The sequence below is a fragment of the Rattus norvegicus genome, chromosome 3 (genome assembly GCF_021556685.1).
Source record: "Rattus norvegicus strain SHRSP/BbbUtx chromosome 3, alternate assembly SHRSP_T2T, whole genome shotgun sequence".
Classification (NCBI taxonomy): Eukaryota; Metazoa; Chordata; class Mammalia; order Rodentia; family Muridae; genus Rattus; species Rattus norvegicus.
This window is the reverse complement of record NC_141536.1, coordinates 161,484,795-161,511,004: the sequence shown is the minus strand read 5'-3', so window position 1 is coordinate 161,511,004 and position 26,210 is coordinate 161,484,795. Positions and strand designations below refer to the sequence as shown.

Below are 26,210 nucleotides of genomic sequence, written 5' to 3'. Positions count from 1 at the left end.
AAATCCTCCCAAGGAGCCCAGAGAGCCCTAGGGTAGCTATCTCTGTTTCCAGAAGCCCGGAAGACCAGGCTGTCCCATTTCACCCTAGGACTTCAAGATGGAGCCCTCTACTCAAGGTCCTCCCCAAGCCCCTCTTGCCACTCTTTAATTCAGACTCCCATGGATATTCTTGGAGCCCGCCTTCAGCAGAGCAGGGAGGCCTGGCTTACCACCCCACAGCTCACTGCCATTCTGAGTGAATGCTGTTTTGCTCCCATTTTTCAGAAATGGAAACCGAGGCTCTAAAGAGCAGCTATCCACTGAGAGCTCCAGCATCTGTCTGGGTCCTTTCTTTCTGTGAAGAGAGGGAGGCTAGTCCTTTGCGACAGGAAAATTCAGTGTGGGTGTGTGGGGGGGGTTGTCCTGAACTTGGGTACAATGCCCAACTCCCTACTCCTCAGGCCCTACCTGGGGCTGGGGGTAGGGTTGTTAGACAGTAAGGCTTTGGCCCCTTGTGCCAGGATAAGGGGTGGGTGGACCCCCCCAAGAGGAGGGGGTGGGAGCACTCTCTAGTCCCAGATTTCACTTATGAACTCTGCAGAGCTGCAACATCTGGGGATCCGCAGTTCAAAAATACTAGGGAAAAAAAAGCCTCGAAGTACCTGTACCGGATCCCTTGGGTGCTGAACCTGAGGAGGAGGAGGGAGGAGGATGAGGGAAGAGGAGTAGGGGTAGGTGGAGGAGGAGGAGGACGACGATGACAGTGTGTGTGTGTGTGTGTGTGTGTGTGTGTGTGTGTGTGTTTGTGTGTGTTGGGGAGTGAAGTGCAGAAAATAAAAGTAACGTCTGTAGGAGGAAACAACTTTATCTCCACTTTATCTTCGGTCCTGGAAGGTTACCAGAGGAAGTGGCACCCGAGGGGGAGGGGCAGGGAGAGAACTTTCCCTGAGGAGCAAAAGCCAGGGCAGCCGAAGCTGGCAGGCGGTGGGAGTACGGGCGGGGGTGGGCGGGTGTTTCTGCTTGACTGGAGCAAATGAAGTGTTCGGGAGGTTCGAAAGATGAGCCTTGTCCAAGAGTGGCCACCTCCGAGGAGCCTTCTCGGATTCCTGCGCTCCCTCCGGGATGCTTTCCTAGCACAGCCTATAGTTGCTACACTTTGGCCACTTCCAAGTGCGAGTCTCTAGAGGGCTGCAGCCTCGGATTCCTCTCTCTGCGCCCCTGAGGCGTCCGTCCCAGTGCCGGACACCCGGTGGGCACTCGGTAAATATTTGTAGAGCGCCCTGGGAGGAATGAATGAAGCCATTGGGCCAGGCTTGGGGAGGGCGGGGACAGGCGCAGGTGGGAGGCCGCGGGAGCGGGAGGGGCGGGGAAGTCGGTCCTCCTGCTCCTCCCCCCACTCCTCGGCCCCAGCGCGCCCCATTCCGGGGCTCCCGAGGCGGCTGGCGGGCGATCTGGGGCGCGCAGGACTGGAGAAGCGACCTGGGGTCCTTGTTTGGGGCGCGGGAGATCGGAAGGGTTTTTTTTTCCCGCTGGTGCCCGCGGGCCCGAGCGCGAGCAGAGTGGGAGGAGGGAGCGAGGGTTCGCCCAGCGCCCTGCTGCCTCCCCGGCACTCGCTCTCCGGACTTGAAGGTCTGCAAACTGCTGCTCCTCCCACCCCGGCCCGCCTCCTCGCTCTCTTGCTCTCTCTCTGGAGTTGCTGTGCTAGCCTTGCGGTGCGTCCTGGCGAGTGCGGGCCGAGGGGCCCCGGGCCAGAACTGAGTAGAGGACTGGGGCGTCTCGGGCAGAGCGCAGCGGGCCAGGGAGTGGCCATGAGTGGCGAGGCCACGGTGAAGCTCGTCTGCAGCAAGTGACCTCGGGTCGTGGACCGCTGCCCTGCCCCCTCCGCTGCCACCTGGGGCGGCGCGGGCCCGGTGCCCCGGATCGCGCGTAGAGCCGGCGCGATGCACGTGCGCTCGCTGCGCGCTGCGGCGCCACACAGCTTCGTGGCGCTCTGGGCGCCTCTGTTCTTGCTGCGCTCTGCCTTGGCCGACTTCAGCCTGGACAACGAGGTGCACTCCAGTTTCATCCACCGGCGCCTCCGCAGTCAGGAGCGGCGGGAGATGCAGCGGGAAATCCTGTCCATCTTGGGCTTGCCCCATCGTCCGCGCCCGCACCTCCAGGGAAAACATAATTCGGCGCCCATGTTCATGTTGGACCTGTACAACGCCATGGCGGTGGAGGAGAGTGGGCCGGACGGACAGGGCTTCTCCTACCCCTACAAGGCCGTCTTCAGTACCCAGGGTCCCCCTTTGGCCAGCCTGCAGGACAGCCACTTCCTCACCGACGCCGACATGGTCATGAGCTTCGTCAACCTAGGTGAGTGGCGGTAGGAGGTGATATATCTCAGACCAGGGCTACTTTGGGACAGGGAGAGGGTGCCTGCTTTCAACCACTGTGGTCCACCTTCCCATTTGCAAAGCATCAGTGCCGGCCAGAGACTCTTGCACCCGGGTCTTGGTAAACTTTAAGCTCTGTGAGTCTTTGAGTCTTGCCGGCTCGGAGGGTTTGTGGGGGGTACCGAGAGGGAAGGACCTGCCCTGAGTCTCTTTGCCTGCTCCGCCGCGGGTTCATCTCACTCAGGGGCGGGAGGTCCCGGCCCGGCAGCGGCTTAGTTCAAAGCGCCCGGCTGGGTCATGTGAGCTGAACCGGCTTCAGCGGCCCGCGCTACCTGGATTTAAAGGGCCCTTGAGAGTAAAGCTGCCTTCCCGCCTTTCCTCCGCCCCTTTGAGCCCAGCTTGGCTCTGGCATCTCGCACATCCCCTTTCCTTGCCCTCTCTGGCCAGCCCTACCTGTCCCTTTGCGGTGCGCCTTCTCGGCGCGCGCTCGGAGTGTCGCGGGGCTTCTCTCCTAGCCGCCAGTCGCCCACCTTTGGACTCTCGGCTGGAGCCGGGGAAAGAACGTTGCCATTGCGAGTTTTCTATTTTAAATATTTAATGATAGGTCCCGGGCGGGCAGAATCCATTTTCAGCGTTTATCACGTGTGGCGCGCAAACCACGGGTTTTGGCGATTGGGTGGGTGGCTGGGGACCTCGGAACAGAGGCCGCCATGGAATGGCTGGGGAAACCGTTTCCATACTGTAGTTCCAGCCAACCAAGGGATGCGAGGCTGGGTTACGGCTGGTCTGAGACAGCTCCCCCTGCATCTGTGCGCGCACAAGTATCTAACTTGCTCAAACTAACCCCCAACCGTGCGCTGTGGGGCTGGCCATCAAATATTTGGCTTTGGTGATAACACACCCTGATAGTGCTGTTTCCTGAGTCACTTTTCTTCTGCTTGTGGAAGTTGCTGAGAAAACCCCAAGTCAAGACACCAAACACACCATGGGCGCCCGTCAACCTGGAAATAATGAAGCTTAAGGCCACCCCCCCCCCTTTTCTCTCTCACTGGGCACCTGGGGCTCTGAAGGGATCTCCGGGAAGAAAGGGTCCACGTTAATCCTCTCAGCTCCAGATAAAGGCCTTGGAGCTTCTGGGAGACCATTGTCTGTTTCCATTTAAGATCAAAAAGTGTCAAATAATGAATCAAGCAAGGGTCAGGGTGTAAAGGCCCGTGATAGAGCTGACAAAATATTACAGAGCAAATTCAAATTCTCCTCAGACACTTGTTAAGAAGAGGTCCTGCTTTGGGATAGCCTCCAAACCCTGAAGGTAGGAAAGGCCAATTGCAAAGAGATTTTTCCTGGGGGTAGGGCTTGGTGTGCTGGGAGAGGGAGGCCGCCTTTCACTGCGTCCATTTTTTTAAAAAAAATGTGGATTTATTACCAAAAACTAAAGTCGACTCCTCAATAGAGACTTAGCAGTATGTGGTCAACGTGGATCTGCGAACCTATCCTGAAGGCAGGCATAACAAGGCCCTGGGTGAGGGTCAGGGCTTATGGCCTCTTCTGTTCTCCGGTGTGATCTCCAGGAAGCCAGTGAGTGGGTCCTAGCTGACAGTTCAGAGCTGGTCCATCGAGCTGCAACAGATAATCCCAGACTTTGGTGCCAGTCTCTGTGTTTCAGGTCTGGCCGTGTGGCCCCAGCTGGCTTCCCTCATCCCAAAGGGCCAGGTGGCTTCCAGGGCAGCTCCCAGGGCCCTGCTGGGAACCTGGCAGGGGCGGTTGCTCCCCACCCCCAAGCCCCGGCCTCCCTCGGGTACAAGCTGGGGCTTGCTGGGGAGGCCACAGCTGGGTGGCTTCCTCTGGCTGCACACACACCTTTCAGTCCGTTCTTTCTTTCATGTTGACAGGACAAAGCCTGGCTTGTCTGAGCCTCTTAATCAGTGGGGCTGGCCGTGGGCTTTTGTGGGACTGTCCTTTCTCAGGCATGGCTTTCTGGACCATCACTCCTAATTAGATAGCAGGGTGGCTTTTAACAGGACCCAGGGATAGGGTCTTGTTTTCTCTCTCTCCTTCTCTCGCTAAGCTAGAGGTAATTAGGGGAAGCCCCAGACTGTAGCTGCTAAGAGCTTCCTGTAGGTGCATCTTTAATCTCTGCTGGGCCACAGCACAGGCATAGGCCTCCTGCTCCTGCTGCTATGACCTGGGGATGGCAGCTGGGTTGAAGAAGGGTGTAGCGACCCCCAGAGACTCATCCCCACACTGAGGCTGCTGAGAAAGCGTAGTCTGGTCAGAAATAGACAAGTTTTAGAATGCCAGGTTCACGCTTACCCTTTGCTCCCCGAATGAGAAAAGGTCCTGGTTCCTGTCAAACCACCCCTTGTCACCCTTAGAGCATTTGGTGTTGGTGCCAGAGACCGGACCCCCTGGCTGCCTTCCACACACACCTCTGCCCACACACCTCCGCCATTCTCCCTCAGGCCTGCCTGCTTGGGGGACCCCCTGCCTCAACCCTGAAGGCTTTTGCAGATCCACTGCCTCTCTCCTCCTGTCTGCAGCCAAACTGGTTTTTGTTCTTGTAAGTTGTTCTCCCTGGAATTCGAGCAGTCTGCCAGGCCTAGTGGGATCCACACCAGAGGAAAATTTACAGCAAAACCAGGTGCTGCGTGTGAGGACTTGACTGCCCCAGATGACAAAGACCAGCCTGAACCATAAAGTCCCTGGGAAAGCCGGCTAGCGTGGGACACCCATCCTCCTGGCTCTGGCCCCGAAGTTCAATGACAAGATCTGTAAACTGGTTTGGATTAACAAGCCCCCTACTCCTCTGGGTAGACTTCATTTTGGAATTCAAAACAGGCCACACTCTCTCAAACAGTCCCCAGGCAAAGTTGATCCTGCAGAGACCTGGCCTAGCTATTATTAACCCCAGCTATTCTTTCTTCGGGAAGCCAAAAGCCCTGTTCAGAATCTTTCTAGAAAGCCAACCGGCTTGGAGAGGGTGTATGTGACTGCTGTTTATCTCCTGGGCCAGGTTGGGAAGGAATGAAATTTGTTTAATCTTCGAAGCTAAGTTAGAAAAGGGAGCCTGCTCGGACCCCGTCATTACTGTAGCCAGCACAGAGAAGTGGCTTTTGTTAACTTGTTCTGGTAAGCAGAGGTGAGGCCTAGCAGTTTGTTTTTTCACTTTACCCCCCATCTGGCTGTCCCTTTTGGAGACAAGTGTTTGGCGCTAAGATCTCTCCTTTAACCCTCCGAACAGATCAGGCCACTGGGGAAGGGGAAGGAAAGGTCCTGTTACAATTTAAAGGCATCCTTTGGGGAGTGCGCCACAGAGAGTGGCTGCGGAGCCTGCAGCTGTAAACTGGCCCGCCTTAGAATTTGGAAGGGGCTCCCTCACATTCCAACCCTTTTGGTTAGCAGCAGAAGGTTAATAGAGATGTCACATGTATTTCCCCTTCACCTTCTCTCCCCTCTCCCTCCCTCTCCCCCTCCCTCCTCCCTCCTCCCTCCCTCCCTCTCTCTCCAGATCAACTTCACCATAGGGGTGTACCCACAGCTGTGTTTTCAGGAACCCTTTCAAAGTCACTTTTAAACCTCATTTTCCTGGATCTATAAATCAAAGATTCCCCCCTCCCCTTTTCCCAAGGATATTATGTGACCCAGATTTGAACTGTTTTGGATCTTTTGTGTGTATTTCCCTTCTGCAGTCAAGGCAGGCTAAGGCTGGGGCCCGGAATGGCAGCTCAGATGGCTGCTTTGGGGTTTTATCCCAGGGCGGATTCGGGTTCCCTTGAAAGGTGGGAGGTGGCTCGGAGGAGACCGGTGGATTGTTTTCCTGCGTGGAGAGAAGAAAGTGAGACCCTCAGAGACCCAGCTCCAGAGAACTGGGTTGGGGCCCTACCTAAGCCGCGACTGGTGGCAGCCTGCAAGCTTTTGCCTGGATGAGCACAGCGGGGCGGACGCCCGTGAGCACATGTCATAGGCCTGCTGAACCGGGGGACAAGTGATGACTTCATCCCAGGCAGAGTCCCGTGGAGGTTGATTGATGACCCCGCCGCTTTCATATCTCGCCCACCCCACTTGCTAAGGTCATATTTGGCCCTCATCGAGTCTCACAGTGTCCTCCGGCTGCCTTCCCCACCCTTCCCGCCCTGCCCCTCCGTGTAGCTGTGGATTGGAGAACACTTTCCTCCCAGCAGCGGTCTGGCGCTCCGCGGCCACGGCTGCGGCCCGTGGACACACAGGGGATGTGGCTGGAGACTGCACGGCTTGCCTTCGCGCGCTCCGCCGCGTCTCTGGGGTCAGGGCGCAGGCAGGGATGTATAGGATCTGTCTTGTTATTGTCAGAAGGAATGCACTCAGGGATTAGCGGGAGAGCAAGGTGGTGGGAGGGAACCGCAGCTGTGTACACTTATTATAAAAGATTTAAGTCCCACTGGTAAAATCAATATATTGAATTGCACAGCGCTCTGTTTTTAATTAGTTTAAGTCAAACGCGCCCATGCTGTTTTGCCTCCCCTCGCCTCCGTGGGGTGAGGAAACACCAATATTTACATAGAAACTGATAACACTTTTAGCTTCACACACTCCAATGACCCAGGCTTGATGGATCCCAGATCAACATGGGATTGGGAGGGATGATGTCAGTGGGGAAGAGGGACATCGGTGACGCCTAGGACTTGGACCCCGATGCTGGGACGCCGCGGAGGGTGTGTGTTTAGAGACCGCGTTGGTGACCTTGGACTTTTAACAAAGAAGCCCGCTTTTTCCGCATAGGCAGTCGGAAAAGCTGAGATTCACCAACTCGCCCCCTAGAACATTCTTGCAAAACCATCTAGGGGCTCCGCCAGCATGCGGGGTTCTTTGTGCCGGGGGCAACTCGGGGCACGTGCTTTATTTATTCCAGAACTCTCCTTCCTAGTCCCTGCAAGTGTTTACAGAGGCAGGATGGCTTGCACTGTAAGCTCGCATGCACCGCCCGGGCGATTATGTGAGCCGGTCGGTATTAGCTGTGTGCTCAGCTGGGATTGAATTCCCCGGGTTTTGCAGCAAACGGCATTTGACAAATACTATTTGACAAAAAATGTGACTTGGTATTTCTTAATGTGGAACAGATATTTCACGGTTAACCTCCCCCGGGTGAAAAATCGCTCGACCCCCAAGTGCAATGGCGGTACAGATGAACGCCAGGGCTGGGCTGGGAACCGCCCCCCCCCGCCTCCTCCAGAATGGGCTGTTTATGATTTGGGGGATGTCAGGAGTGCACGGAGCCCGACACGCCCCGTTGTGAAGCATGTGCCAGGCTGTCCTTTCAACGTTTGTGTCGGAAGGCATCGCGGGGAGCGGCGCAAAGCCTCCGCTGATCCTCAAGGGGTGGATCGAATTAATGAGGCCTCTGCGGAACACCAGGGTTTGAGCAACCACTTTATCGTTTGAGAACCAGAGCGCTTATAATCTGGTTCCTGTACCAACATGTTTAACGTGTGTTAATGCATTTCCAAACCGGAGCCTCTCAGCACAACCCTGCTTCTCGTTAATTGATGTCAGTAGCATGGTACAGTATTTCAAAGGGCCGGCCAAGCATTGACTGTGTTTCCAATTTCCTTCCTTTCCTGTGTTTGGGATGCCATTGTTAATTTGTTCCCATGCAGGAGCCGGGGCTGCCAACCGGCTTTCTATAAAGGGCTTCACAGTGAAGACTTCCAGCCCTCGCTCATGCTCGGCCGCCTGGCCAAGTTTCCTGACACTTTGCAGTTAATTCTGGATGATCTATGGGGTGGGGGGTTGGGGGCTTCCCTGCGAGGAACGGAAGTCCTTGGTGACAGCGGTGGGCGTGGCTTGGCAAGGGAGCCCTGAGGAACATCCACAGTAATTCTTTTTAGACGCGGCTTAAACCCATGCGTCTGTTTCCACCCTGGTAGAGTAGCCTGTGTGACCTTGGGCGAGCCATTGAGCCATTTTAACGTCTCAGAGTCATCCCCTCCCGCCGTAGAGGCTGGGTAACAGTCCTCTCCTTCCCGGATCCTCAAGAAAACAGAAATCCCAGAAATAGGTGTATGATAAATGTACTTGTTGGAGTGGGTAAAACTGTATTCATTTTGGTATATTAGTTTGAATTTCAGTTAAAAAGTTTATTACATTTATTTATTGGGCAGGGGGTGCACCTGTGGCAGGAGGAGGTTAGAAGACAACCTGTGGAAGCCGGTTCCCCCTTTCCACCATGATGGTTTTGGAGATCAAACTCAGTTGGTCAGGCTTGAGTCTTTTTTTTTTTATATTTTAAAGATTTATTTATTATATATAAGCACACTGTAGCTGTTTTCAGACACCAGAAGAGGGCATCAGATGTCATTACAGATGGTTGTGAGCCACCATGTGGTTGCTGGGATTTGAACTCAGGACCTCTGGAAGAGCAGTGGGTGCTCTTAATCACTGAGCCATCTCTCCAGCCTGTGTCTTTTTTTTTTTTTTAAAGATTTATGGGCTGGGGATTTAGCTCAGTGGGGGCTGGGGATTTAGCTCAGTGGTAGAGCGCTTACCTAGGAAGCGCAAGGCCCTGGGTTCGGTCCCCAGCTCCAAAAAAAAGAACCAAAAAAAAAAAAAAGATTTATTTATTATATATAAGCACACTGTAGCTGTCTTCAGACACACCAGAAGAGGGCATCAGATGTCATTACAGATGGTTGTGAGCCACCATGTGGTTGCTGGGAATTGAACTCAGGACCTCTAGGAAGAGCAGTCAGTGCTCTTAACAACTGAGTCATCCCATCAGCCCCTGCAGCAAGTGCCTTTATCTGCTGAGCTATCCTGCCAGCCTCCACATTTCGGGTTTTAGAAAGATTATTTTTTTTCTGTGCGTGCGTGTGCGTGCACGTGCACAAGTACTCACAAATGCCCACCAAGGCCAGAAGCGGATGTCCGATCCCTTGAGTCAGGGTTACTAGCATTCGTGAGCCTCCCTGTGTGGGTGCCGGGGTCTCAACCCTGAGCTTCACGATTGAGCACTGAGCATCATTCAGCATCGAATCATCTCTCAGCCAAGCCGTTGACTGTGAATCTGGAGGTCGAGGGGCGGCCTGCAGGTGTGTAGCTTGGTTAGCAGGGCTCTTGTTTGGCACACAGGAGGCCACATGATATCAGGTGTGTAATGCCAGCACTTGGGAGGTAGAGGGAGGAAGATCAGGAAGCACTTTCTTTCTTTCTTTTTTTTTTTTTTTGGTTCTTTTTTCCGGAGCTGGGGACCGAACCCAGGGCCTTGCGCTTCCTAGGCAAGCACTCTACCACTGAGCTAAATCCCCAACCCCTATGGAGCACTTTCAAGGCCAGACTGGCTACACATTAAAAAAAAAAAAGTGTACACAGATGCTGAGAACAAGCATTGGAAATGTAAGAAAATTCCCCGAGTTAAGTTTCCTCCTGTTTTCAGAGAAAACTGACTTTCTCTGTCCACTCCACCCCGATCAGCAAAGGCTTTGGACCACTCCCCATGATGCTATCTGACAGAAATGAGAACAGAACACCCACCTCACCAGTAGTGAACAGAGCAAGTGCTGACTCTTTCCCTGGGTTTCAACATCTGTGGTTATTTTAAAACAAAAACCACTACCTGGGAGACCAAAACGGAATGAAGGGTCTGTATAGAAACTTCAAACAAAAACTTATTCCAACATGAAGAAGTTTAATTAAAAAAGAAATCTCATTACCGAAGCTATTTCTTCCCACCCCTTTCTGGAAGCCAGTCAAAGTACAACTAGTCTTTCCCCTCGGGGGAGTGACAAGCCCAGAGCATTCATTAACTGAGCCTGCAGCTTCCACTTGTGATTGGGGCAGGTGCAGAGGGGCCCCTGACTCCTGCAGCTGGCCATGTGCAGACAGCATCAATAAAGCCTGGTGTGGATTCCTGAGAGGCCGGAGAGACCGTGTCCGAGGCCTGAGGCAAATGTGGGTGCCCTCCTTCCAGGGCCCCACAAACTTCCTTCAGCTCTCCGTGCCATTTGGAGAGTCTGACGTGGTGTGTGGACGCCTCGGCATCTCCGAGACCACATGCTCTACCCCATCTTTATCTCCCCCAAAGCCTTTAGGCTTCCATCTGTACAGTCATGCTTAATTAAATCTGTCAGTGAGTGAGGCCTTGTGCTCTTGCGTGTTCTGACGGACCAGTGGCTCACCTGCCCAGTGATCCCACACGATCGTGCACATGCAAATACACATCCACTCGTGCACATGGGACTCGGGCATGACCACGTGCAATGCGAGCACATGCAAAAAGCATGTTCGCATACATGTGCCTACCCATCCGCACGTGTGCACATGTAAATACATACAGCCTACAGCATCTGGTTGCTTTGGCTTTAGATGAAGGACTCCAGCCCTCCTTGCTGCCTTGCACAATTCCCAGAGTGCACCAGGTGTTCTCTGGTCAGTTGTCTGCGTCCGTGTGCGTGGGTGGGGTGATGACATTCCAGACAGAGTCCTGCAAATGTGTCTGATCTCATAGTCCCCTCCCCCCACCCGGTACATTTTGAATGCACTGCCTTTGTAGAAGCAAAGTGCACAGTAAATAGCACGCTGGGAGATTTTTTTGTTTTGTTTTGTTTTATAAAGGCATAGATGGGACTAACAGGGTAAGCAGGGTCCCAGAGAGGAAAACAGCACAGACTCCGTTTGTTTATGGTGAGGAATTACATGTGAAAGGTCCCCACCAGTTTGAACACCTGGTGCCCAGCTGGTGGCGGTCGTGGGAGGTGGTGGATCTGCTTGGTGATGTCCTGTGATTTATGGGTGAGCCCCTGGTGATGAGGACACTGCCGCTGTTTTCTCAGAAGACACTGGCTGTCTCTTGTCCCCAAGTCTTGCCCCGAGTGGAGAGTCCCAACTTCTCGGGCCACAGAGGCAGTTTCTCGCACACTCCCCACAGGACTCGTGTGGCTGAAGCTAGACGCAGAATTCAGTCTTATTTATTTAACTCTCTCTGAAACAGGTCAGGATGATCCCGTGGACTTACAACTAGCTCTCTACGTGGCCATTTAATTAGGCTTCCCCTTGCCTCGGTCCTTCCCCTACCCCTTTAACTCTCTGAGTTTTCTGCAGGGTAAGTGCCATGGGGCAGCCACACCTTTCCTATCTATTAAGTGTGGACTGTGCGTGTGGCTGAACACAAGCCTCTCTGGCCTGGGAGGAGGAATGGAGGAGGATAATACACTATACCCGATGCTAGGCCTTGATCTTGACGATGTGGTCCCTTCTGATGGGTAAGAGAAAGAGAAGCAGGCTCTGGCTCTTCATCCTGATTCTTATAAGACCTCCCTCTGTCATTAAGGCAGGGCAAAGGGCCCATGTCTCATATTCGGGGCCCTTCATTCATCTACTCTCTCTGAGGAAACCCCGGGGCACCTGCAGATGTCAGAACTCATGATGCTATGTGGACAAGTCTGTGGGAGCTGCCTTACCTTGTGCCCAGAGCTTCGAGTTGCAATTTGTGGTGATCATCCTCTGGATGTCCTCTAACATGGGGTTGAGTTGAGTTCCGTTCTTGTGTGTGTGCATGTATGCATTTATGTGTATGTGTGTAATCGTGTGCATGGGTGTAGGGGTGTGTGTGTGAATGTGCATGGGTGTAGGTATGTGTGTGCATGTATGCATTTATGTGTGTGCAATCGTGCGCATGGGTGTAGGTGTGTCTGCAGATGTGTGTGTGTGTGTGAATATGCATGGGTGTAGGTATGTGTGTGCATGTATGCATTATGTGTCTGTGCACTCATGCACATGGGTATAGGTGTGTGTGTGTGTGTGTGTGTGTGAGAGAGAGAGAGAGAGAGAGAGAGAGAGAGAGAGAGAGAGAGTTAGTTGTGGGGAACACTATGGGACAGCTCTGGGAACAAATGCAGCCGTGCAGTTCAAATGCAAAGACCTCTGTCCGTATCCTGCATGACTTACAACATGTCTAGAGTGACAGTGAGGAGCAGAGGGTGGTTAGAGTCTGACCATCTCGAGGCTCAGCACGCAGGCTCACTAGGCACTCGGGATGGCTTCAGCCTGTAGGCTTCTGTGTACTGTAGTGAGGCCCTGAGCACGGGGAGGACTCGTGACCTTCAGGGTGAACCCGCTGATTCAGGTTCAGCAGCGCCGGCATGATTCTCGGTTCTGACCCAAGCCTGTGTTTCTGGTCCACGCTCACTTGGGAGTCCTGGGTAAAGGTCACAGGTAGCAGCTCTGTGCACCAGCCGTGAGGTTTCCTTGTGAAGCTCATTACTCCAAAGTAATTTACCTGCTTTGTTTTTTTGTTTTTGTTTTTGTTTTTTTTTTTAGGCTTTTTTATTTATTTCATGTATAAGTACACTGTTGTTGTTTTCAGACGCACCAGAAGAGGTCATCAGATCCCATCACAGATGGTTGTGAGCCACCATGTGGTGGCCGGGATTTGAACTCAGGACCTCTGAAAGAGCAGCCAGTGCTCTCAACCGCTGAGCCATCTCTCCAGCTCATATATTCATATATTTTAAAGGGAGCAACCAGAATGCCAGCGCTTGTGGGCGTGTGGATGCCTGGCATGCTTGCTTGTCTTTACAGCTTGCTGTGTGATAAGCTTTTCCCAAGCAAATCCTGCTGGAGATGCCCGCCAGGTATAATCTGCATCAGGTCTCAAGACTTTGTGGCCAGGCGGCCCCTCCCAGCTGACCAGGGTGCTGTGGTAGCATTACCTCCGGTGGTCAGTAACCAATCAGTCTTCAGACCCATTAGCACAAAGGGGGCCTGCGGGCAACTGGAGACTCAGTGGGGTAGCGCCCGGAGACATTTAAAGCTCCCTTGCCTATCCTGAAAGGCTTAGAGTAAAACAGACATTTGCTCACAGGGCAGGGGCTGTCTGGGGGTCTTTCCATTTACTTCTCGGTCTAGAACTTTGTAAAACACCCCCACCCCCCGCCCCACCACCCCCTCTCCTTCCCCTTCTCAAGTTCCATTTTCTGACTGACTTGACCTTAACATTTGTTGAGAGACGAGCCCTTAAAAATGGCAGTGGGGCCTGGAACCTTCCAGGGCCAGTAAATGTTTATGGGACGGAGGTACTGGTTGGTCCTTCCCCTCAGGAGGAAACAATAAACGAAGGGACTTGCCTCTCACCCACTCAGCCCCCTCTGAGTTGTCTTAATGTATCGGTGGGGGTTGGGTGGGTGGAGAGGAGGGCGGGGAAGGGGATCCAGGAATATCGGGGGCCGGTGTGGTTCAGCACCTTGGGAACATGGAGGTTCTTTTGTTAGGAGTACATTTGTGTGCATTTGGCCTGTGGGGTCTCCCTGCTCTGTGCACCATGGGATATTCCACCACCTCCTAGGCCTCTACACACTGGATGATAGGACTGCCTGTGTCGCAAGTCGTGACGCTCAAAGGTTATCCCCAGACCTGGCTGAGAATCTTCTGGGTGAGCGGAAGCCCCTCCTCCCAGTGGGGTGGGGTGATGTCTTTTGAAAGCTTAGAGAACCAGTTGCAGACTTGCAGCAGCCATGCTATGACAGGGGATACCACATTCTTGGGGATGGGTCTTTCCCTGACTACTAGAAAGACTGCAATCAGAACGGGACCACTCCTGGATCCCGCTGCCTTCCTGAGAGATGCCCCAGAGAACAAGGTGGCGAGGGATAACTTGAGAACCCCTAACCAGCTGTTCTCTCTCTGTACCCCAAATAGATTACCCCATTCCCACTCTCTGTAGGCTAAAGATGCTGTGTACACCCCGACCTGTTGGTTGCCTGGACCCATTCTGGATCCATTCACGTGCTCTCTTCCAGCTTCCCCAGGAGGAGGCTGGGTGTCCTAGCCTGGGGTAATGGACAAGATGGGCAAGGCGGCTTCCTGTGCGCCTCAAAGCTCAGCAAAGCACAGAGACTGCCTTGGACCTTAGCTGACTTCCGATCATACATCACCCGAGGCTCAGCCTAGCCACTCACCTGTTTCTCCACACCCTGTTTGTATACATAAAGCGCGAGAGTCAAATCATCAGGAGATGTGGCAATTACCCACAATCCAGCTGTCGGGGATGCTAAATACATGCCTTGCTAGCACACAGGCTGGGTGTGTTCTCTGCCATTTTCAGTATATAATGGCCTGTCAGTGTGGTGTCAGATGTTGTGGTGGCCAAATCCTGAGTGTCTCCTGCCTGGCCTACCATGTACATTCGTGGACCCCCCAGAACCCCTGCCTGTGAATAGACATTGTCTTGGTGCATCATCCTTCTTCTGGGACCTCCTTAGCCTACCCAGAGCACCTCCTTCCTGGTTTAGTTGGACCTATGTCTTCTATGATGTGAGTCCCCCTCCTCCCCACCCCAAGGCAGTGCTCCACCTCACCTGGCTTTTCCCCCAAGTGGTCAGGTCTCCGTCCCATCCCTATTGAGGAACATTTCATAAGCAGCCCAGCTCCAAGGCCCACTCCTACCTCTTGGTAGATCCAAGACCTCGTTTTTTGAGCTCAGAGACTTGGGCCCATCTCTAGAGTTGACTCTGCTTCCTGATTGACAGGAGCAGAGAGGAGATCAGTGTGTATACACTCTACGCCCAGGGATCTCAGCTGCGCCCGGTCTGAGTGCAAGCTATGAATGTAGCCAGGGCCCTGAGCATAGTGCACTGACTGAATGGAGGTGGTGTGCCCGAGCAGAAAGAAGCTGGCTCAGACAGAAGCTTGCCTGTGTTGACAGGGCGCCAGGCAAAACAGGAAGTCAGTGTTATCACACTGGGCTGATCCTGTTTCACTAGAAAGTTATCTCTTGGATGATTAAGATCTTTGGTCAGGGATTTTAAAGAAACAGCGCTGGAGACCAGCTGGAGGAGTGCCCCGAACAGAGTATGCATAACTTCTCTGAAGTTCCCTGGAAGGCTGGTTGCAAGCGAGGGCAGGAAGATGTGCTCATGGAAGACAGAGGGATGGTCAGATGTGGCTGTCGAGAGCCGCGCTCAGTGGATCAAAATGTTCTCTCCCTCTTGTGGTTTCCTACACTGGTGCTTGTATTGAGGTGGGCATGCATGGGGAAGTAGAACCCAAGCCAGCTTTCAAAGCCTGCAGACAGGGCAGTGTGCCTCGGTAAATGTGCACAGAAGGCCGGCTGCATCTGATGGTTGTCTTGTGTTTATTGGTACTGGGGACAGAACCCAGGGCCTTAAACCTGCTGGCCAGTGCTCACCTCCAAGCTGTGCCCCAGCACATCGCTTTCTCTTCATCAAACCAGACTCCCTGCAGTCCACAGGCTGCTGCTAGATTCACCTTAACCCCAACCCCAAAGATCTGGCCTTGAAGACCCAGCAGAAGTTCAGCATTTGCCGGTAACATGTCCAGCCGACCCCTTCCGGAGTCCTTCTGCAGGGGCAAAAGCTCTTGACTGTGATCAAAGAAGGTCAGAGGACCTGTCCCCTGGTGCAAGCCAGGCTGGATGGGACTCAGTTCTGCTCAGGGACCGACCCATGGAAGCCATCTCCCTGGTCAGAGCATACACAGGGACAAGATGTCTTGAGTGTTGTCAGAGTCTGGTCCACATTTGAGCCCAGTGGAAAAGGCCTTCTGCCTGAGAGCTGTTGGTGAGACTTGAACCCGGGCAGACCTTGTCATGGGTGGGGTCTAGCCTTCACCCTGCTGCTGCTTGTTCCCTGGGGGGATGCTGGGACAGGGCCTGGGTGTTTCTTCTGATGGACAGTGGAGGAAGAAGGAAAGGGATGTAGGAGATGTTTGTAGGGTGCTTTCTGGCTAGTGTGCGTCTGCTGGGAGCCAAATCTCATTCATCAGAATTCACTGGTCATGGGCATCACAGTTCAACAATGAGTAGCTTATGTGGTGGGGGTGGGCAGAGACCCGCACCTCCCAGAGTGTTAAGAATGGACATACTAGGCCAACATCTGCTGAGTCCTGGAGAAGATGCAGGATGGGTTTAATAGAGGTTTCCAGCACTGTCAGTAGACAGATCATAAGCCCTCCATACCTCCTCTGCTACCTGGCCCATTGGAACAAACAGTGCACAACTCCCAATTACAGCATAGGCCCCACCCCCACCCCATCTGAGTGCTCAGCTTCCCTTGCAGCTCGAAATGACCTTGGGATGTTATTCGAATTAGCAGACAGGACAGGAAACCCTCTGGTTGTTCCGTGGGCTAGGAGGTGGCTCAGAAAAAAATATTTGGCTTCCCGCCGAGTGACTGCAAAGCAAAGGAACCTTTGTCTTCTCCCTTTCCTTGCCTTGAGTGCAGTTCTGTGTAGACAAAGTCATCGTGTAAACGGTGGCAAAGTGGCAGAAAAGGCTGCAGAGACAAGTCATGGATGAGGTGGCCGAACTCCCAAATGTAACTAAAATGTCTGGAGAGGGACTTGAGGCTTGATCACATGCTGTCTCATGATGCAGTTGCTTTAGAAGGTAGATCTTACCACACAGATGGATGTCTGGGTGTCAGCCTCTGGTCGCCTGTGGCTGTGCTGAAGATAGAGGGGTTTGTACCTGCTCTCTGATTGCAGCCAGGTTAGTAGTGGTAATAATAATAATAATTAATAATAATAATAATAATAAGTTTCGTTGTACCCCTCTTGTGTGTCTTATTTTCATAACATACAGACACACAGACACACACACACACACACACACACACACATTGAACACTTGGAGCAAAGAATGAGATATAGGGGTGCCCCCCAACTCTGAAGCCCCATGTTCTCACACCCAGTAGTCTTCACTACCTGCCTCTAAGCATCATGAAAATTTGTTTGCCAGTCCGTTTTTAATGGCGGATTGCTGGAGCCCTGAACGGAGCTCGGAGCGGCATGAGCCTGTCTGTAGCTTGCCCTGTTGGGGGTAGGAAGAGCCTCTTCCTCAGTCCAGAGTGGGTCCACGGGGTCTCACCACGAAGCCCCGGTTAGCCTGGACTCAACAGAGATCCCTGTGCCCTTGTCCCTTTCTCTGCCTCAAATGCTGGTATTAAAGGCATGGTCGTGCCATCATGCCTGACTTCACGGGTGGTTTTAAGCGTGTTTTTTGTCGTCCAGACGAGGAGCTTGCGTGTCATTTCTAGACACGTGAACTTGAGGAAGGGACGGCCTTGAAGATTTCCAGTTTCCTCCAAACCGCCTCCAGCCGCCCAGTGAAATGGAGCTCTCGGTTGTCCATGGTTGTCCGTGGCTGGTCTGGGGCCTGAGGTCAGCGCTCTAGGAGACTCTTATTTTGAAGGAGGAGATGGAGCCTGCTTCTCTGGAGGCACCTGCATCTCTGGGGCTAATGAGTTTAGGCTGATGGAACCCAGACCCCAGGAAGGATTATGAATTCTCAAGTGATCTGACTCGCTGCCTAGTGCATGAAAGCAGCTGCGAGGCTGTGCTGGGCCCAGCTGACCTGCAGCCCCAGCTGCCTGGGGCGGTCTGTGTCTCCCCTTGCCAGTGGGGAAGGAGGAGACAATGCCCCACTCCCACCTGGCCTGGCTGACTAAGTGGGGGTTTTGTCACATTGCATGCTGGCCTCTACAGTCCCATGTAAGTAGGGGTCTTTGTGTGGCTTTGTGTCACAGGGGGAAGCTGAGCCTTCTAGAAATGGGCTAACTTGTCCCAAGTCCCTGTCAGTGGTAGGCAGAGGCTGTGTCCCACTGGATGTCCAGGCCCCTGAGATCACACTCAGCTTTTTTCCTGAGTGGAATGGGGCACAGAGTGGAGTTCTGGACGCTGTAGGGCGTTGGTTGCTCATGCCCTCTGTCTCCTTCTGAGAGACGCTGCTGAACACCTGGCTGGTGAGTGGTAGGCAGAGCTGAGGTGAACAGAAGAGGCATGGCAGCCATCTTTGAAGACCTTTGATTGTACTAAAGGCTCCACAGATGCCATGTGTCCCAGCAGTTGTCAAAGTGGGGTCCCCAAGCAGCACATACCTTGGGAGTAGGCTATGTCCAACCTCGGAGCAGGTTGTAAGTGAAGTTCAACCTTCTGCTCAGTGACAGTCTGCATCTAGCGGGAGCAGCCATGGCCCTCCCATGGCCCGGGTCCTTGGATCTGGAGCAAAAGTCACATATCCAGGATGTGGAGCCAGGGCTGGTCCCAGCTCGGACCCACAGTAGAAACTGATGTTCAGTTCCTGCGGTAGGCAACAGATACGTAGCCATGTTCTAGATGAGACAGGATGGAGACTACATGAGGTTAGCGATGTCCCGTGTATGCCAGGCTGACTTCTGCCCAGTTGGGAAGGGACCAGGGACCAAGGGCCGGGTGAGTCTGGGGCAGAGCCCAGCACGTGTCACCTGGGCATGTCTGACAACTGTCCGTACAATGGCATCAGCCGTGTGTGTAGTGTGAACGCCTGCTTCCAGGGAACCTGAGACCTGAGCAGGGGTCTTTCTGTTTGCTGTGCAGGCAGAACCAGAAGCATCAGTCTCCAGGGTCCTTGAAAACCACACGTGGCCTCAAACCCCAATCTCTGGAGTGGAGGAGTGTGTGTGTGTGTGTGCACGTGTGTGTGCACATGCAGGTGTTTGTGTATGGTCTTTGTGTGTGTGTATGTGTGCATGAATGTGCTTGTACACGTGTATGCAAGGCATGTGGAGGTGTGTGTGTGTGTGTGTGTGTGTGTGTGTGTGTGTGTGTGTACGTACACATGTATGCAGTGCATGTGGAGGCCCAAGGCTAATATTGGGTGTGGATCTCTTTCTCACATTGTGCTTCTGTAGCAGGCACTTTACCCACCAAGCCATTCCCACAGCCCTTCCGTGGAATTCTGACCTCCATAGGCCTTCTCACCTCAAAGCCTCCTGTCTCTGAAGAGAGCCATCTCATGTGTCCCACACACGTGCCTCCTCCTCTCCTGTGTCAGTTACACGAGTTGGCTGGTTTGGAGCAGTCAGCACCTGCTGCTTCAGAACAGAGCAGATTCATCAACGCTGCAGACTTGTGTCCGTCCGGGAAGAGTCCACAGGCCACAAGTGGCTATTTAAGTTTAAATTAACTACAACAACAAAAGCAAAACACCCAGCCACAGCGGCCACATGTGGTCCGTGGCTGCTGCCATGGGCGGTGCACAAGGAGAGAGGCTCATCGTGAGCCACATGGAGGTCAGGTTGGTGGGATGCTGGCACATCTGTGTGACATGACCCACTGGAAGAGCAAAAGGACTCGGGAGTGGTGAAAGGCTCTGGGGTCCCACCCAGCTGGCTGACAGCCCAGAGAGGGACCAAGTCCAGCATCCTTGACCTCTTGAGGTCCTGCTAGCTCAGAGCCTCTCAACACCACACAGTAACATCTGGGAGACATTGTGAAACACGCCTGCACTCCTAGCGCTTGAGAGATGGAGACCAGAGGATCAGGAGTTCAAGGTTATCCTGAGCTGCACAGCAAGGTTGAAACTGGCCTAAGCTGCAAGAAATTGGAGCTTGTCTGGGGTATGACTAAGGCCCTGGGTTTAATCCCACCTTTGTAATGGATTAATAAAGAAGAAAGGAAAAACATAAGAGTGGGTCTTACCATTTTGCTGGGCTGTCCTTGAACCTGTAGGCTCAAGTGACTTTTTTTTCTTCCTTTCAAGACAGGGTTTTTCTGTGTAGCCCCGGGTGTTCTTGAACTCTGCAGACTATGTTGACCTCTAACTCACAGGGCTCTGCCTGCCTCTGCTTCCAGAGCACTGGGATTAAAGGTGAACTTTCCCAGTACTCAGATCCCGGGCATGAGCCACCGTTAATCCCCTCACGCTGTTCTGCTATGCAGTGCATTGTGGGGTGTGGCAATATTATGACCTCAGCCTACTTAATTCTAGTAACCCTGTCCACCTGTATGATACCTACAGACATATCCCAAGTGCTGCTCAGAGTGGCCAGGAGCAGAAGGGTTGGGGACAAAACTCTGCCTGGGGGAAGCTGGTTTAGCGGACCGTCATCATGACCGATGTTGTTTTCTGTGTTCTTCTGTTAGTTGAGGATGGAACTGGCACCAGATAGCCCTGGGTATCTGGGTCCCCATGTGGGAACATGAATGACAGGCCAAGGCTGACCACCGGCTTGTGAGGGAGGAAGGCCCTAGACTAGAGACCATCTTTGCTCTCGGCTCTTTTCAATCTGGGTCTTTTTAGGCAAACAACCGGCCCAGCCCTGGAGAGATAATTAGACCCATCTTTCCCCCTTCTCCACCCCAGCCCAAACCCTCAGCTTCATCCAGTTTACAATGATGACATTGTCTGAGAGCTGTGCCGCACACATGTGGACACTGAAGTGTTTAATCTTGCAGCAAAGAGCTCATTTCTCAGCCCTGCCTCTCTCCCGACATCTCTCTGGGCTGCAGTCTTAGGACAGAGACACCCCCAGTGCCAAAGCAGCCCTGCACTCAGAAGGAGGCTGTGTCCCCTAAGACCCTGTCAGAGAGCTGCTGTGGGGACTCTGGAGGCCCAGCGGTCACTACAAATACTCGGTGGCCTTCCAGAGCTGAGGTGGCAGTGAGGTGGATGGGAACCATCATGAAACCCGGAGGGCTCTGCACACTTAGGCTCCCTGCTCAGGTGCCTCCCCAGGACAAGCATGGCTGTGGTTCAGGGTGGTGGGGGCTTGGCCCTGGCTTGTGTGTGTTGTGTGTGTTGTGTGTGTGGTGTGTTTGTATGGTCTCATGGTCTGTGTGTATATGGTGTATGTGTGTGTATGGTCTTTGTGTGTGTGTGGTGTGTTTGTATGGTCTCATGGTCTGTGTGTATATGGTGTATGTGCGTGCATGTGGAGTGTGGTGTGTTTGTGTGTATGCTCTGTGTGTGTGGTGTTTGTCTTTGTGTATGTGTGGTGTGTGTATGTGTGTGCATGTGGAGAGTGTGTGATGGCGTTGGTATATGAGTGTAGGGTGCTTGTGTATGGTCTGTGTGTGTGTGTGTGTGTGTGTGTGTGTGTGTGTGTGTGTGTGTACTGGAGGTTAACCTAAGGTATCATTTCTCAGAACCTGTCCATCTTACTTTTGAAGACAAAGTCTCTCACTGTGACCTGAAACTCAGCATTCAGTTGAGCGAAGCTGGCTGGCCAGTGAGTCCCACAGGCTGCCTGCCTCTGGCTGAGCTGTGGTTGGTTACAGGTATATGTCACTGCATCTGGCGTTTCCACACTGGTCCTGGGGATCGAAGTCATATCTTCATGCCTTTGCAGCAGAACTTCGGGGCCTTTCCTAGCCGAGAAGGAAGGTTCTGAAGGTGGCGGCTGCCCACTTCACAGCTGCCAGTCGCAGTGGACACTTGCTAACTCATGGAAGCAGTTTCTGGGGCCTTCCAGTGTTCTCCGCAGACCATACACTGCTTCCATGGACCCGTGGGGAATCGGGGCACAGTGCACTGTTGGGGAAACGGGCAGCTGCTCTGGCTGACAGTGGTGCGCGCGATTGCGGTTCCCCGTGATAATGGAACAGAATTAGTATTAGGATCCAGCCATTCCCTTTTTGGGTCTCTACCCAGAAGAATCCAAAGCAGGGTCTCTGGGAACTGTCTGTAGAGCCATGCCGATGGTGGCATTTGTCACGACAGCTGAAACAGAGGCTACTCACATTCCACAGGAGGACGAATAGATAACAGGATGTGGTCTAACCTACGATGGAATATTATTCAGCTTTGAAAAGGGACATTCGCGTGCGCGTTATATCCTCGAGGAGTCCTGAGGGCATTGCTGAGTGAAACAAGCCAGGACAAACTGCTGACAGGAGGTCCTCGAAGGAGGGCAGGTCACCACGCAGGAAGTTACTCAGGGGTCTCTGGGGCTGGGGAAGTGGGGAGTGACCTGAGCATTTAGTGGGGGCAGAGTTTCACTTACAGCCGCGTGTGAACGTGTCCCGCACGACTGAACGGCTTGTGCACAGGTGGCAAGGCTGTGTCTTGTTACCCGTGTGAACATTAAAGTTGAGCAGCTGCTGAGGGCTGGAGAGATGGCCGAGTAGTTAAAGAACACTCATTGCTCTTCCAAAGGATCCGAGTTCAGTTCCCAGCAACCACATCGGTTGACTCACAGACCACCTGTAACTCCAGCTCCAGGTGATCCAACACCCTCTTCTTGCCTCCACAGGAAGCTTAGGCATCACACACATGAGCATGCACACGCTCGAGCACACACACACACACACACACACACACACACACACCTATAAAATAATAAAAATAAATCTTTAAAAAATCATCAATTATATGGGTTTTGTGTTGCTTGGATTAGAGGCCACCTCGGAAAAGACGCTGACCAGCCAGGCAGGCCCTTGAATTCAGGCCCAAGCCTTGGGCTGACCAATGTGGTGGCTATGGAAACTGTTTCCTAGCAAACCTGTCTCCTCCCTCCCCCAGGAGCACTGTGGGCATCCTGGGCTCTCCCGTATGGCCCTGCCGGGTTAGCGGGTTAGCGGGCACACGCTTTCCTTTAGAGGCCCAGGGTTGGCCCATGCACTTTCCTGTATCTCCAGAGGCCTTTTCCAGCTCTCTCACCTGCTTTAATCTTCCGAGATTCGAGATTCGCTCACTCTGCTTTCTGTTTGCATTTAAGATGTGAGCTCTCAGCTCCTGGCTCCAGCTGCCTGCTGCCGTGCTTCCTCACCAGCGTGGTGATGGACTCAACAGCTTTGGGGCCATAAGCTCAGTTACCCCGTCCTGCTAGCATTGCCTCGGTCCTGAGCATTTTATCATTACAGAAAAGCAACTAATATGGTCGCCTTTTGTTTATTTCTCTGCCTTGATTCCTTGGATTCCTTCTGTGAGTGACCCTATCCTGGTGTCCTCTGCACTGGTATTCTCCTGCCTCATCATTGAGAGGCCTGGTGACAGTGTCAGACACCTTTTGCCATTGCTGCTTAAGAGCCATCCTCTGAGGACACCGAGGCACATGGAGCACAGGTCACATGATCTAGACCATACAGCTGGTCAGTGACACAGTGGAGACCAGACTTGGACGCCAGACCTCAGAAAGTAGGGGTCTTTTTGCGGGGCTGCAAGCTCCGTAGTCACCTGCACTGTGGGTGAGCTGACTGCAAAACAGGGGTCCCTCCAGCCTTACAGGTACCCCCCCCCCGACAATGGTCAAGCCATTCATCTTGGAGCATCTTGGCACTAGCAAGACGTGTGCTTCAGCCATCCTTGGCTGTGAGAGAGGCCCACTCCACTGTCCTTTTTTTCTGGCCAATCTTTTCATTTACCAGTGGGACTGTTCTGAACCCCGGAGGCCCAGGACTAAAACTGTGCTCCTAGGCAGACTCAGGGCAGTTCTCCTTGTTGAGGGTGAAAGCGTCACCTGCTCTGGGAAACCTGGCTGTTCTAGAGGGGAGGGGAAGAATGGGAGGGGGATGGGGAGGGAAAGGGCAGGGAGAGAGGAGGGGAAGGGGATGGGAAAGGGGGCAGGAGGAGGGGAGGAGGGAGGGGAAGAGGAAGGGAAGGGATGAGGGGGAAGAGAAGAAGGGAAGAGGAGAGGGGAAGGGGAGAGGAAGGAGAAGAGAAGGAGAGAGGGAAAGGGAAGTGGAGGACTCTTCCTGGCCTGCTCTGTAGGAGGAGCAGGGAAGACATTGGAAGACATAGTGAGGGTCAACTGTGTCAGTGGGGTGGGGGGAATGGGGACATGAGTACTCTCCTGACTCCATAACACCATGGGACCCAAAGCAGATGTGCCCACAATAGCCTGGTCCCATCCATAGACAAAGTCACCCACACTCAACTGTGCATCTGGAAAGCAAGGAGGGGATGGGGAGGACATAGAGAGGAGTGCCCATGAGTGCCCTGGAGGCTGAGGGAGGGGATGGTGGATCTGGTTGTGGGGGCTCTGCCAGAGCAAGGGAACAGGGCAGGTTGGTCAAGCTGAGAATGTGTTAGGAGACAGCCATCCATGACTGGAGTGGGTTATGAATGATTTGGGCACTGACTTGTCATTGGTCTGTGAGGCCTATAACCATCAAGAGAGGACTGGATGCAGGAGCAGGAGGCTCAGAGAGAAAGCCTCATGAGTGTTAGTGTGTGTGGGGGTTGTTTATATGCAGAACTTTCTCTGTGTTGGAGCCATTAGCATGTAGGCAGTCTTCTGTAGGTGGGGTCATTTGCATCCAGGAAGCCTGCCTGCGGGCTGTCATCCTGTCTCCCTGGGAGGCTGCAGAGCGAGAGAGGAAGCCAAGCTTGAGTTTAGGGGAATGCTTGTAAGGTGGACCGAAGAGTGTAGGACAGCTCAGCAGTTAGGGCCAAGAAGAGATGGCTGGGAGTCTGCAGGGCCTCTCACAGTTCCTATGAGGGAGGAAGGGAAGATGGCGTCCAAGGGCAGGAGTCACGCATTCGATGCTACCTCCTGGAGGCCAGCAGACTGTGGCTGGCCATCTGTGTCCTGGCTGGTTACAGTATGGTCTTTTGCGACCTTGCTTGGGTAAAGACATGGGAGTGTGCACTGGAAGTCCCTTCCTGGGGTGGTGAGGGCACAGAGGTGCTCTCGGGATGTGTGTCTCTGTCCTGATCCTCGGGTTCTGTGTGGCTTCATGTTTCCCTGTTCCCTGCGTAGTTCTGACCTCCTGTAGCTCATGTTCCCTGCGCTGCCTTCATAAACCTCCCTGGCACTTTGGGAGAAAGAGAATTATTATCTTAGGGTTTCTATTGCTGTGATAAAACACCATGACCAAAATAACTGGGGAAGGACAGGGCTTATTCGGTTTACACTTCCACATCGCTGTTCATCATCAAAGGAAGTCAGGGCAGGAACTCAAACAGGGCGGGAACCTGGAGGCAGGAGCTGATGTAGAGGCCATGGAGGATGCTGCTTACTGGCTTTCTCCCCATGGCTTGCTCAACCTGCCTCCTTATAGAACCCAGGACCACCAGCCCAGGGATGGCCCCACCCACAATGGGCTGACCCCGCCCACAATGGGCTGACCCCGCCCACAATGGGCTGACCCCGCCCACAACGGGCTGGGCCCTCCCACATTAGTCACTAGTTTATTGGCCTGTAGACTTGCCTACGGCGCGATCTTATCGGAGCATCTCCTATTCATTCATTCGTTTGTTTCTGGAAGCATTTTCTGGAGACCCCCCTCCTCTCAAATGACTTCAGCTTCGGTCAAGTTGACATAAAACTATGCAGCACAGGTCTGCACACACTGCTACCACCAAAATGTATGTTCGGTGTCAGAGCAGAGGCAGAAGCAGGTGGGTCTCTGAGTTCAAGGCCAGCCAGGGCTACACAGAAAAACCCTGTCTGGAAAGACCAAAAAAAGAAAAAGAAAAAAAAAAAGAATCCTGGTTTCCTGGAGGATCATGGGGAGTTGACATGTCATCGAACTGTGCCTTTTATGCAGCCATGAATATTCATGTAAGAGGGCAGCATTGTAAACATGTTAAGGAGGTCAGACACTGAGGAACCTACACACTGTATGGTCACTCCTGTCAGAGTGATGGAAACAGCAACAACCAGCTCCCAGCTGGAGAGTCTGGGCTGGGCAGGCTGGTGTGCTCTGCTAATGATCAGAGGGGCTTCCATCAGGAGTATTTGCATGACGGTCTGCTGAGTTACATGCATGGTTCATGAACACAACACACACATGTACACATAGGTGGAGTCTGTTAAACAAGCAGAGATCTCTGTCCCATGTACTGTTGAAGACGTACGTGGTGGTGAAGGTCTCCGGTTTGGCAGGTCCTGGATTGAATCCAGCTTCATCACTCCAGGCAGTTTGTTAGAGACCTTAGGGTCTCAGGTGTATGCTTGCCCATTGCTGTGTCAGGCCCCCCTCCTAAGGTGACTTGGGCATGCGGACTGGTTAGTTTTAACTGCCAACCGACACTGCCTAGAGTCAGCTGGGGAGTACAAGACTGGTCTAGATCGGGTGGGCCTGTGAGCTTGTCTGTGGAGTACTGTCTTGATCGCTAATCGTTGTAGAACGAGCCCTCTATGGGCGGTGGCATTCCTTAGGCAGGGA

General features: G+C 53.3%; 1 protein-coding gene across 2 annotated transcripts in view; it reads left to right on the top strand.

Moving 5' to 3' along the window:
• Window positions 1–1,495: 1,495 nt before the first annotated feature.
• The window catches only part of Bmp7 (bone morphogenetic protein 7), a 76,916-nt gene continuing 52,201 nt past the window's right edge, over window positions 1,496–26,210 (top strand). The window contains 1 exon segment of one of the 2 annotated variants that reach the window (NM_001191856.3): window positions 1,496–2,334. In NM_001191856.3, the coding sequence (NP_001178785.1) occupies window positions 1,920–2,334 (415 nt within the window). In that variant the 5' untranslated portion in view covers window positions 1,496–1,919. 2 annotated transcript variants of the gene reach the window in all.